The sequence below is a fragment of the Lonchura striata genome, chromosome 34, assembly GCF_046129695.1.
Source record: "Lonchura striata isolate bLonStr1 chromosome 34, bLonStr1.mat, whole genome shotgun sequence".
NCBI classification, from domain to species: domain Eukaryota; kingdom Metazoa; phylum Chordata; class Aves; order Passeriformes; family Estrildidae; genus Lonchura; species Lonchura striata.
Window position 1 is genome coordinate 2785681 of NC_134636.1, and position 12701 is coordinate 2798381.

At 55.3% G+C, this 12701-nt stretch overlaps 1 protein-coding gene across 1 annotated transcript; it reads right to left on the bottom strand.

Annotated features, from left to right (window-relative positions):
- Window positions 1–2066: 2066 nt before the first annotated feature.
- LOC144247816 (serine/threonine-protein kinase pim-1-like) lies at window positions 2067–12015 on the bottom strand. Its single transcript, XM_077789472.1, has 6 exons — window positions 11945–12015; window positions 4179–4608; window positions 3968–4018; window positions 3397–3763; window positions 2543–2722; window positions 2067–2286 (listed from the first exon to the last, which is right to left on the bottom strand). Exons 1-6 carry the CDS (start codon window positions 12013–12015, stop codon window positions 2180–2182), a joined length of 1206 nt encoding a protein of 401 aa, XP_077645598.1. The 3' UTR covers window positions 2067–2179.
- Between the last annotated feature and the right edge of the window lie 686 nt (window positions 12016–12701).

A 12701-nucleotide genomic window follows, 5' to 3' on the forward strand; every position in this document is an offset into this window, starting at 1 on the left:
TTAAAAAGAGAACTATTTACATTGTAAAAAGAGAGTTATTTACATTGTAAATGTGTGATGGCATGGATCCATCTTACTGACCTCAGCAGCCTTTTTTAAAGTTTTTGGGGCTTGTTTCCAACATTGTTATTTTAAATTGTGGTCAAAGCAATAGGAAATTGATTGGGGCCCTTCCAACTCCAGACAGGACTGGGAATCTAAACTCTGTCAAACCCCAAATCCTTTAGAAGATGACCTTCCTTCTCACTCTGGGAATGAGCTGCACATTCCCTCTGAAATTGTCAGGGGTTTCTTACGGATGAAAAATCCCACTTACGGCCTTTTGCTCTGGTTTGGAAGTGGGAAGGGCAACTCTCCATCCATCAGCTCCAGACTGCACTGCCTCAGGAACACGGCTCACTTGCCAGCTTTGGCCACTCATGGCACTTCTAGAGGAGGAAGAGAGTGCAACTGCACAATTCCAGCCAAAAAGCAATGAAGAATGAATAGTGGAGATCCAGGCATTCCTGCGGAGATTCAGGGGTTCAGCTGGGACGGTGGAGAGTCTGGGTCCTTGCCAATTGAATGTGTGACCCCAGCTGCAATCTCCTGGCCTGCAGGAGAGTCTCACTCACCTGCCAAAGGAGAAAGCTCAGGCACTGTGCTCAAACGGGCTCATCTGATGCAAAGCTGTCATAGCAATGGGAGGGCAGAGCCAGCCCAGCTGTGCCCAGGGCAGAGCCCAGCAGAGGCCTGGCAGAGCCCAGAGCAGCCTCAGCACCCGCAGAGCCCGGCTGCAAGGAGAGAAACCAGAAACCACCCGTCAGCTGAAGGCTCCTGTCCCCTTGTCCCAGCTGCCCACAGAGCCCAGGCCATGCTGGCTGTGCCCAGAGCCGTGCCCAGAGCTGCCCATCACTGCTGCCTTTGGGAGCAGAGCAGGAGGGCAGGACATTCCCAGCCTGCAGCCAGCCACAGCACACCCAGCCCTCAGCAGCTGCCCAGAGCAGGAGACTCCTTGTGCTTGTTGCCATCTCCCAAAAGCTCTGATCCCACCATACCAAGCAGGCCGGGACTCACCTCTCGCCATCCTCCGCTGGGAGAAAAGCTGGTCCCAAATGATGTCCTCAGCCTTCTCCAAGGGCACGGCCCATCCACGCTGCAGCTGCTCCCAAGCACTTCCCAATCCCAACTGGACCTTACAATGAACGCTTCCTCGAGAAAAACAAACAACAAATTGTTGAAAAGTGATTAGAGACAAGGGGAAGCAAGAAAAAAACTCTTATCTCTGTCAGGGGTCTGAGGAAGGCCCAACCCCCACATGCTAGGGAAAATCCCACCCATGGGGGAGAGAAGCCCACACTTTCTTTCTTCCCTCCTGCACTGCCTCCCAAAATAACAATGATCCCAAAGTAAACAAGGGATGTGGAGCAGCCCAAGCCATTCCTTGCCTGCAAAGCAAAGCAGCCCCTGCACAGGTTCTGGAGTCCCACCTCTGCTCCCACCATGGGGGTTTGTTTGTGTCGGGCTGGCTGCCCCAGCCCCAGCCTCAGCCCAGTCCATGCTGGGTGGTGGGGGCTGTTAGCAGGGCCAGGAGCAAACTCCCATTTTGTATCCACCACAACCCATGCCCCCAGCCCTGCCAAAAAACAGCTGGGCAGCCGACTGAAGTTGCTTCTGCCCCAGCACAGGGGGAACCTTTTGTTCCCAGCCAGTCTGAGCAATGCCCAAATCTGGGAGCATTTCCCCGGCTGTGGACTCATCTGCAAATCCGCTGTGGAGCCTGGCTTTGGAGAAGGTGCCAAAAGTTCATCATCTTCAGCTGCCAGTGTCCAAGTTGAGGAAGAGGTTGTCATCCTTGATGTTGTCCTCGCTGTCTCCAGCAGCCCCACCTGGTACAGCTTCTCCAGGGGCTCCTTCTCCTTCCCTGGGGGTCAAGACCAGGCTGTCAGGGCTCTGCCCAGGGCCCCAGCTGTCAGGCAACTGGGACAAGCAAAACCACCTTGGATGGCAGCCACCAGTGCTGGGCAGAGCAGCTCAGCTCCAGCACAAGGGCTGCGTGTTCCCACCAAACAACCCCAGTGCATTGATACAGGCAGGGAAAAAAGTCTGGGTTTCCTTGCTTCTGATTGCCAGGGCATGTGTGGAGCTGTAACTTACCAGGGCCCTGCAGCAAAGTGTGCATGAGGCTCTCTCCCTTCATCTATGACAGGTGACTATCCTGTATCCAAGGTTCACAGAACAGGTCTTCTAAGGAAGGTCTGTCCAAGAAGTGCATGGATAAACACCACCTGATAAGTTCTTGGCACGCTGGGCAGAAAAACCAGAAACCACCAGTCAGCTAGAGAAGGCTCCTGTCTGCTTTGCCCCACTCTTCCCATGCCCAGGCCATGCTGCTTCTGTGCTCCCAGCTGGGCTTAACTTTCCCATCAATTCCCTGTTGTGGAGGAGAGCAGGAGAGCAGGACATGTGCCACCTCCTCAGCGGCTGCCAGAGCGAGATGCTCACGAGCCCGCTGCTGTCTCCCAGCACTGGTATTCCCCCGTGGCCAGAGATGAGGATCCACCTGGAGAGAGCCGCTGTGGCAGCGAGAGCTGATGGTCCCAGCTGATCTTCCGGCCCCTCCTGAAAGGGTGCTGCCCGCAGACCATCTGGTGCAGCAGGATGCCCAGGGACCAGATCGTTGCTGCCTCGCCATGGTACCAGCCCAAGCGGGTCCATTCTGGGGGGCTGTATGACAGTGTTCCTGTGGAATACAAATGGAGTTCATCAGGGGGATGCTGCTGCTTCCAGAGCTTGGCCCCAGCATCCCTGGGCGTGCAGGGGCTGCCCCAGTGACACACGAGGTGACTGCTGCACTCTCGCCAGCACCTGGGATTGTGTACAAACTCAGGGCTGGACAAGAAGCCACTGGTTTTGGAAGAGGGCAGCAGAAGCCCCAGCAAGGCCTGACCATGACATGTAAAGCAAAAACCTACTCAGGGGTGGGGGAAAAAACAGGTCCTTATCCTCCCTGCCTGCAGTGCCCCAAAGATATTATGAAGGCAATATTTTATGTTTTCATAAAATATTATGGAAACAAGGTGAGTGGAGCAGTCCAAGCCCTTCCTCTCACCTGCACACCAAACTGGCTGGTGCACTGGTCCTGGCCCCCTCCTCTGCTACCCCCACCCACGGGTGCTTTTGTCAGTCTGGCTGCTGCTGCTCCAACCCCAGCCCCAGGCAGAGTGGTGGGTGAAGGCTGCCAGCAGGGCTGGAAGATGCCTCCCCACCCAGCCCCACTCAAAAGCAGCTCAGGTAAAGACTCAGTACTCTGACTGGCAGCAAAAGGGATAATCCCCACTGCCACACCCAGCTTGGCCTGTGAGATGTTGGGCCATGAGATGGTGGGACCAGGAGCACACCCCTGCCCGGGCTCACCTGCAAAGTCAGTGTAGGCTGTGTCCTGCAGGTAGGTGCCACAGCCAAAGTCGATCAATTTTGCCTGGCCAGTGGCCAGGTCAACCAGGATGTTCTCTGGTTTTATATCACGGTGCAGGACCCCGCGGCTGGTGCAGTGCCGCACGGCCTCCAGCACCTGGCGGAACAGCTCCCGTGCCACCTCTTCAGACAGGAACCTCCGTGCCCGAATGAAATGCAGGAGGTCCTGAGACCGCTCCGGCCGCTCCAGCACCATCACGATGCTGTTGGGGAGCTCAAACCACTCCAGCAGCTGGACCACACCAGGGAAGCCGGTGGACACCTTGTCCAGCAGGACGATCTCCAGGGGTGCGCTGGTGCCGTCGGGCTGCGGGAGGACCACGGTGCCACCAGTGGGACTGATGTCGTGCCAGGGCAGGGGAACCCCTCAGCCAGCCCGGGATGCTCTGCGCCCTGCGCTGGCCCCACGCCCGCTCCCCATCGAGGCGTCCTGGTGGCTTCCCCCATGCCGGGCCTCGCCTCATCCCCGCCCGGCACGGCCCGGCTCTTCCCGCTGGCCCCGCTCACTCACCAGCTCGCCCCAGCGCCGGACGCGGTTCCGTGGCACCCTTTTGATGGCCACCTGCAAGCCAAAGGCAGCAGCGGGCTGAGCTCGCCGCCCGCCCTGCCGAGCCCCATCCTCCTGCTTCCTTCTCCGCTGCCTCCTCCTTCCTCCTCCTTCTCTTCCTTCCCTATCCTCCTCCTCCTCCTCCTCCGTGCCCGCCGCCGGCCCCGCCGCTCACCGGGGCGCCGTCCGAGAGCCGCGTGGCTGCGAACACTCTGCCGAAGCCGCCGCGCCCCAGCAGCGAACCCACTCGGTACCGCTCCTGCAGGGCCTCCTGCGCCTTCCCTGCGGGCGGGACGCGGCTGTCAGCGCTCGGCCCGGGGCCAGGAGCGGCCCCCGAGCGCCCCCCGAGCGCCTCGGGCCGGCCATCCCCAGGCCTTCGGTCTCGGCAACGGGACACGGGAGGCTCGGGGCCGGCGGCCGCGCTGCCGAGCGGCGGAGCTCGGGCCGGGGAAGCCGCAGCGGGGGCGGCGGGAGCGGCCGTGCCGCGTGTGTCCTCCGCGGGGCCCGGGAGGCGCCGGCGCCGGGGCCGGACCCTGCGGCGGGGCCGGGGCCGGGCTCGGGCCAGGCGGAGCCAAAGGGCGACGATGCCGGCCCAGCCCCAGGCACTGATGCCCGCCCGGCAGCGCCACCGCCAGCACGGCCAGAGCCGGGCGGAGGCGAGACCGCGGCGGGGCGGGCGGGGCCGGGGCAGCCCCGCCCGGGGCCGGGGGCGGGCAGGGGGCATGGCCCGGCCCGGCATGGGGAGAAGGAGGCGGGGAGAGGAGAGGGACACCGGGGAAGGACACCGAGGGGAAGGTGTCCGACAGCGGGAGAGGGAGAAGAGAAAGAGAAAGAAGAGAAAAACTGCTTTTGCTGCCGCTGCTGCCGCCGCTGCTGCCGCCGCCGCCGCTGCTGCCTCTGCAACTGAAGCACCGAGGCCGTTTGTCCGCGTGTCCGTTCCCCGCTCGCCCCACGAGCCCCACGGCCGAGCCCCGCGCGCCCCGGGGACAGCCCCTTCGTCTGTCCAGACACGGGAACTTTGCAGTGTGGAGCCCAGATCCAGAGTCCTGACTCCTGCACACTGGCAGAGGAATCCCCTCTGCTGTGTCGCTGCTGTGCATTGTCCTTGCCGAGGCTCAAACACCCTTGGGGCACATTCCCTTGCTGTAGGATTCCTACCTGACCCAAGCACTGCACTGATGTCTCCAGCGTTGCTTTCCAGTAAAAACAGGGGAAGGCAAACTGCGTGTAGCTCATGGTATTTTACATTGCTAAGTGACCCATCTTAGAGGTGAGATCCATTTGGAATTCATGGCATGGAGAAGTCGTGCAACATGGAAAAGGAGAGCATAGAAATAAAGAGGAAAACATCTTAGATACTTTCTTTCATTTTCATTGCACTTCTGCAAAGCTGTTCCACTTCTCCAGGAATCTTCTCCTGTCTGCTCTTGACAAGAACCTCTCATGGAGAACCAGGTCGAGCTTCTGTCCCAAGATTTGCCACCTGCTCCAGCTTCTCTTGGCTTTCCACACTGCACTGTGTATGCATCACAACTTTTGCAGCAAAGCAGGCCAAGTGTTTGGAGAACTTGACATGTCCTTTCTTTTCCTGGGGGGCTGGGGAGTTGTGCCACTGGTGAAGTGGCACAATTGTGACTGTTTAGGGCAAATTTTGTGAGGAAACCTCCAAAAGGAGTCCGTCTACAAATCAAGTTCAAGCGGCCCTTCTCCCTACTAATTCAGGAGAAGACTTCCCTGGAGAAAAGTGGAAAAAACCAGTTTATTTAACAAGTATAGTATTCACAAGCATGAATAATATGAAATAAACCCCCTCAGAGTTCTGAAGAGGTGGCAATTCAGAAAGTCCTTTTTGTGGGTTGTAGTTGGATCACTCGGTCTCTTCTCAGTCCCTCTGGCACTGGAATGCAGGGTCCCAGACCTCGGTGGGCCACAGGTCTGAGCTGCCAGTGTTTTTCTGGGTTTTCAGTCCAGAGCAGGTTTAAACAGTTCGAAGAAAAAGGAAATCTGTGATGGTTATTAAATTGTTCAAATGTTCAACTCCTGTTTGTTGGCAAGAAACCTTTCTGTGCCTCTGAGTGTCACCATCCCTGAGCCCAAAGGACACAAACCTGATGAGTTGTGGTTTCCACTGCAGGGGCACTTGGACCTTGGCTCTGCACAGGAGAGCTCTTCATCCACTTTCTCTTTTTTCCTCCCTTTGGGCATGGAGGGAGCTCCTGACTTCAGCACATGACTCATGTGTGGAAAGAGCAAATCTGGGCAGAATCGGGGCAGGGAGGGTTTGGGGGGACCTTGGGATCTGTGCTGGGTACAGAAAGTGTTTTCCATTGCTCTGAGACTGGCTACTGTGCAAAGTGGATTTAATAGCCAGCAGAGGAATGACTTCTGCATCTGATGGAGCTGTGTCTTCCCTTGGCTTTGTTGGCTGACAAGAATTGAACATCCCTCTGTGTCTTCAGGCAGCTCTTACTCCAAGGAAAGCAGGTGGGGGTTGGAGCCAAGGAGCTGAAACCTGCAGGTGCAGCCTGGGCTGGAGGGAGCTCAGATTTGCACAAGGCTGCTCTGAGTGCCAGGGCTTGGATGGGGGAAATGGTGGGGTGGGGGTAGGGACAGAGTCTGATGGATTGTCAGCCATCAAGGGTCTTGATTTTCATATCTATTCCAACTGCATGAGGACTTAAAACTTAAATCAAATTATTCCCAGAGGCTTGACTTGTTCAAGTGTTCTGAATGTTAATGAGCTTTGGGGCACTATTTCTCTAGTGAATCTAACTCAGAGTACACAAATTATTGTAATTCCTTTTAAATGTCTCCTTGAGAGAGTTGCTTGGGGGATGAGGGTCAGGGCTTGTGTGTCCTGCTTGGCACAGCCCAGGCAGGGCTTTCACAGCCCCATCCCACACTCCATTTCCCAGCTGGAGCCGCTGGTGCCTCTGAGTTCTGCTGCCCCAGCCCCAGGGAGGACTTGGGGTCATTTGGTCACTCAGGAGCTGGGCTGGGAGCTCCAGAGGTGGCTGTGGAGCATTGCCTGTGCTGTGCCAGGGACTGGCAGACACTGCTGGGCTGGGATAGAGGCTCTGGGGGGATTGGGGTTCCAGGGCCGGGCAGGGCTGGACCTGCCCCTTCCTCCCCCACACACAAAATGTTCCCAGCCAACAATCTCCTCCAGTCTTTCACACCAGGCAATGTTGGAGGTGTAATCCCAATTCTGGACATAGGCACCTGGATAAGAAGAGTTCTGTTCCATAGGAAGGAAAGCACAGAGCCCCAGTGTTTGGAAGGCAGATGAGAGCCTTACAAAGCCAAAGTCGGCCAGACTTGTCAGGAATGGCAGATTGTCTGCAGGCAGCCTCTGGATATAGGGAATTTTGGAGACAGAATCCCAATTTTGGCCATGGGCACTTGGAGAAGCAGGACAGTGTTGTAATGTGGGCAGCCTCTCTCGCCGCGATACCCCGAGCAGTGGAGTGCTGGGCGGTGAGAGGGAAGAGAACGGGCGGCTGCTCCCCCTGTGAAGCTCTGCAGTCCCACTTGGCATGGGGAGGCGACACGGGACTTGGGGGTGAACAGGATGGTTTTATTCAGTGAGCCCCAAGACCCTCTGGGGAGGGCGAGCAAAGGTTTTATACCAGAACTCAAGAGGCGGGGTATAGGAACAGCAACCACTGAGGGTACGCCTGGGGAAGAGTCTAAGGAGGAACTAACAGAGCACAAAACTATCAGGGGAAACAGGGGAGAGGAGTAACACAAAGTAACCAAAAGGGTGCTGAGCCTCACTAAATAGACAGGGAATGCTCTGGAAGCAGGGGAGGAGGCTAGGAGGAGTGACAGGGAATGTTCTGGGGAAAGGGGCAAGGAAAAGGGAGGATTGACAACTTGGAGAGGATGGGGGTAGGGAAGAGCTTGGGAAGATTGACAACTGGGCAAGGGAGGAGACTAGTGGGGGAGGTTGAACATACACAGAACAAATATCAAACTAAAGAAAAACACACAACAGGACAATTCTTTCCCATAGGAAGGAAAGCATGGAGCCTTCCCCAGTGTTTTGGGCACAGATGAGAGGTGACCCTCATGAAACCACTGTCAACCAGACTTGTCCTGGCAATATTCCTATGGGAAAAATCCCTGGATAAAAGGACATTTGGACGTAAAATCCCAATTCTGGCCATGGGCACTTGGAGGAGAAGGACAGTTCTTTTCCATTGGAAGGAAAGCAGGGAGCCCCAGTGTTTTCTGTCCCAGTGAGCCCCAGTAGCAGAGGAGAAGAGACCTTTAACATGCCAAGGTCAGCTGGACCAGTCAGGCAGTCCAGGGAGGCCAAACCAGCCAGACCTGTTCTGTGTTCCTTTGGTTGCATGGGGCCCCACAGTGTCAGAATTGCTCTTTAATTACAAGAAGACATACAGTATCACAATGGACCCTTGGTTCAATGGGGTCCCACAGTGTCACAATAGCCCCTGGGTTCCATGAGACCTCCTAGTTTCACAATGGTTCCAACGATTCCATGAGGTCATGGAGTGTCCCAATGGTTTCCATGGTTCCCCAGGCCCCACAATGACACATGAGTCCTCTGTTCCATGAAACCCACAATGTCACAATGGACCTTTGGACCATGGGGGTTTGCAGTGTCACAATGGTCTCCTTTGGCTCCACAGTGTCACAATGGACCACTGATGACACAAGGCCCCACAGTGTCACAATGGTCTTCTTGGTTCTGTGGGGACCCCAGGGTCACAATGGTCTCACTGGTTCCATGAGGCCTCACAGTGCCACAATGCTTTGCTGATTCCATTGGGCATCATAGTATCCCAATGGTCTCCATGATCCAATCTGTCCCCCAAGTGTCACAATGGTGTCCATTGTCCCATGGTGCCCCACAGTGTCACAATGGCCCCTTGGTGTCACAGGTCCCACAGTGTCACAATAGCCCCTTGGTGTCACAGGTCCCACAGTGTCACAATGGTCCCTAGGTCTCACAGGCCCCACAATATCACAATGTTCCCTTGGTTCCATGGTTCCTGTGCTGGTGCATTCCCTCCTCCCCTTCTCAGGCCGCCCTGCCAGCTGAGAAATCCTCACTGGGCCTCGGCCTTGGCCAGCAGCCCCTGGGCTCAGCTCCTCTGGAGCTCATCACAAACACTGTCTGCTCCAGGCACTGCTGCTGCCCAGCCAGCTCCTGGTTACTTTAGGAGCAGCCCTGGGAACTGTTTGTGTTCCCTTGGTGGCACAATATCCCTGTTCTCACCCTGCCAAAGAAAGCTGCTGATGCCAAGTGCGGCCAGGATGAAACATGGCTGGGACTGCAGCCCCTCTCTTGGGGCCCTACAAACAGCGCTCCAAAAGGAGCCCTTGGAGCTCTCCTGGGCCAGCGACTCCCTCTGAGTGGGGCCTCTCCGAGCCGGGAACTCTCCCGTTTGCTGCACTCGGGGATCCCGAACAAGGAGGGAGCCTGGGCCGATCCCCCCACTCCTCCAGGCTCAACCCTTCCCTGCAGGGGAGATGCCAAAGCATCCTCAGGGAGCATTTCCCTGCCCTCAGGGGAATTTCTCACAGGTGCCTTGCACTGACTCTCTGTGTCTGTGTGCACACAGGAGTGCCTGTGCTGGGGAATGTGGCAGAAATGCTGCTCTCTGAGGGCTCTGAGTGCCCTGGATAGCTGAGCCAGTCAGGCCTGTAAGTGAGGTCAAGTGATGCAGCCTAAGCTAAGTTAAATGCTGCTAAGAGTTGTTCTTTTGCTATAAGTTATAAGCTGAGCTAAAGAGTATTAAATGATATTCCTCTGTTAAATTGAAAAGTCGTAGGTTAAAAGTTATGTTAAATGCTGTTCATATCTGTTCTTTTGCTAAATTTTGAAGTTGAAGGTAGAAGTTAAGGTTAAGGTATAAGTCCTGTTAAATTTGACCTCTGTTCAGTTTTGGGCCATATTCCTTTTATCCTTGCCCTCACTGTTCTATGTGTCCCTATGCCGCATAAAGGGACAGTTCCCTGATCATTTCTGGTTCGATTGCCTGAATTTTGTTTGGATTTGTGGTTGATTTGTTTCCTAGGTGTTCCTTAAGTGTGAAGTGTTCAGTCAGGAGCAGAGTGACTCTTGCCAGGGAACTTTGTGGTGCTGTCGCTTAATATTAAATCTGGTTTTTGCTGCTCCCTTGCCGGGGACTTTTCAGCGCTCTCAAGCCCTCGTTGGTAACAGGGTGAAGGAGCCGTGGCCCAGGCTCTGGCCCTGGGGGACACAGGGACACTGCCAGGGGGTCCGTGTCCCCCCGTCCCACCCCCCACAGCCCCAGCCCCCGTCCCTGTGTCGGGCTCTGGGGTCGATCTCGTGGAACATCCTCTGGGGGAGGCTGCGGCGACGGGGTCGGGGGGACCCGGGGGGACAGGGGACCCCCCTGTGCATGAGCAGTGTTGGACTTCTCTGGGGGGAACTGGGGCAGAGTGACCTCCTCAGTGAAATCACACAGCTCCTGTGATGTCACACAGCCTCTGTGATGTCACACAGCCCACTCTGAGATGTAACAGGCCACCTGGGATTTCATACAGCTGCTCTGTGATGTCATAAAATCTGCCCTGTGGTGTCACAGCCAAACCTGTGATGTCACAATCACCCATTAATGTCACAGTCTCCCTTTAATGTCACAGCCTGCTCTGTGATTTCACAGTCAGCTCTGTGATGTCACAACCCACTCTCTATTGTCTCAGCCTTCTCTGTGACATCACGCAGCTGCTCTGTGATGTCACAGAGCCCTTCTCTATGATGGCAGATTCTCCTATGTAGCCTCACAGCCCATTCTGTGACATCACACAGCCAGCCTGAAATGTCACAGACAACTTTGTGACATCACAACCTCTCCTATGAAATCACAATCTCCTCTGTGATGTCACAGCCTGCTCTGTGATGGCAAAACTCATCATGTCACACAGCACCTCTTGGCCTCACAGACCCATCCTTTGATGTCACACCTTCAGTGATGTAACACAGCCACCGTATAATGTCACAGCACACTCTGTGACCTCACAGCCTGCTCTGTGACCTCACAGCCTGCTCTGTGATGTCCTACAGGCATCCTGTGATGTCAGAGCCTGCTCTGTGATGTCACATAATCACAGAAACATAGAATTACTGAGTTGGAAGAGACCTTTAAGGTCATCAAGTCCAATCCATGCCCTAACACCACCATAGCTAAACCATGGCACAGAGTGCCACATCCAGTCTTTTTTTTAACATATCCAAGGATGCTGACTCCACCACCTCCCTGGACAGACAATTCCAGTACTTTATCACCCTTTCCATAGAAAACAATTTTCTTAATATCCAATCTAAATTTCCCTTGGTGCAGCATAAGACTATGTCCTCTGGTTCTGTCAGCTGCTGTGAGGAGAAAGAGACCAACCCCCACCTGACTGCAACCACCTTTCAGGGAGTGTAGAGTGATAAGGTCACCTCTGAGCTTCCTCTTCTCCAGGCTAAACAACCCCAGCTCCCTCAGTTGTTCCTCACAGGACTTGTGTTCCAATCACCTCACCAGCCTTGCTGCCCTTCTCTGGACATGCTCCAGGTCCTCCATGACCTTCCCAAACTGGGTGGTCCAGAACTGGACACAGCACTTGAGGTGCTGCCCAACCAGGGCAAGTACAGGGGAAGAATCACTGCCCTGCTCCTGCTGGCCACACCATTCCTGATCCAGGCCAGGAGCCATTGGCCTTCTGGGCCACCAGGGCACACTGCTGGCTCATGTTAACTGGCTTTAGACCAGTGCCCCCAGGTCCCTTTCTGCCGGGGCACTGACCAGCCACACCATCCCCAGCCTGTAATGTTGCAGGGGGTGTTTGTGGTCAAAATGCAGGGATGGCCACTTGGATTCACTAAGCTTCATCTTACTGGACTCTGCCCATCCCTCCAACCCTTCCAGGTCTCCCTGCAGAGCCCTCCTATCTTCCAACAGATGGACACGCGCTCCCAGCTTAGTGTCATCTGCAGATTTAGTAATGAAAGGCTCAATCCCCTCATCCATGTCGTCAATAAAAACATTGAACAGAGCTGGCCCAGCACAGAGCCCTGAGGGACACCACTGGTGACTGTCCCCAGCTGGATGCAGCACCGCTCACCACCACTCTCTGGGCCGGCCATGCAGCCAGTTCTGAGCCCAGCACAGAGTGCTCCTGTCCCAGCCGTGGGCTGCAGCTTTTCCAGGAGTGTGCTGTGGGAGACAGTGCCAAAGGCCTTGCTGGAGTCCAAATAGACACATCTACAGCCTGTCCCGCATCCACCAGGAGGGTCACCTGGTCATGAAAGGAGACCAGGTTGGTCAAACACGACTCACACCTCCTAAACCCCTGCTGGCTGGGTCTGACACCCTGACATCAGAATGCAAAAGGGTTACAACGGGAGTTTGGAATATCCCATGCAGATGCTACTTCTATAGTGAGAGCTTGTCCTATATGTAGTCATCATAATGGGGGTCATGGCATGGGATGGGGAGTTAACCCTCGAGGTCTTTCATCTAACGAACTTTGGCAGATGGATGTTACTCATGTAAATAGCTTTGGTCGCCTAAAATATGTTCATGTTACTATAGCTACATATAGCAAATATCTCTGGGCAACGGCTCAAGCTGGGGAAAAGGCATTACATGTTATAAGGCATTTGTGTAGTTTTTTTGCAGTAATGGGAGTGCCAAAGCAGATCAAGACAGACAGT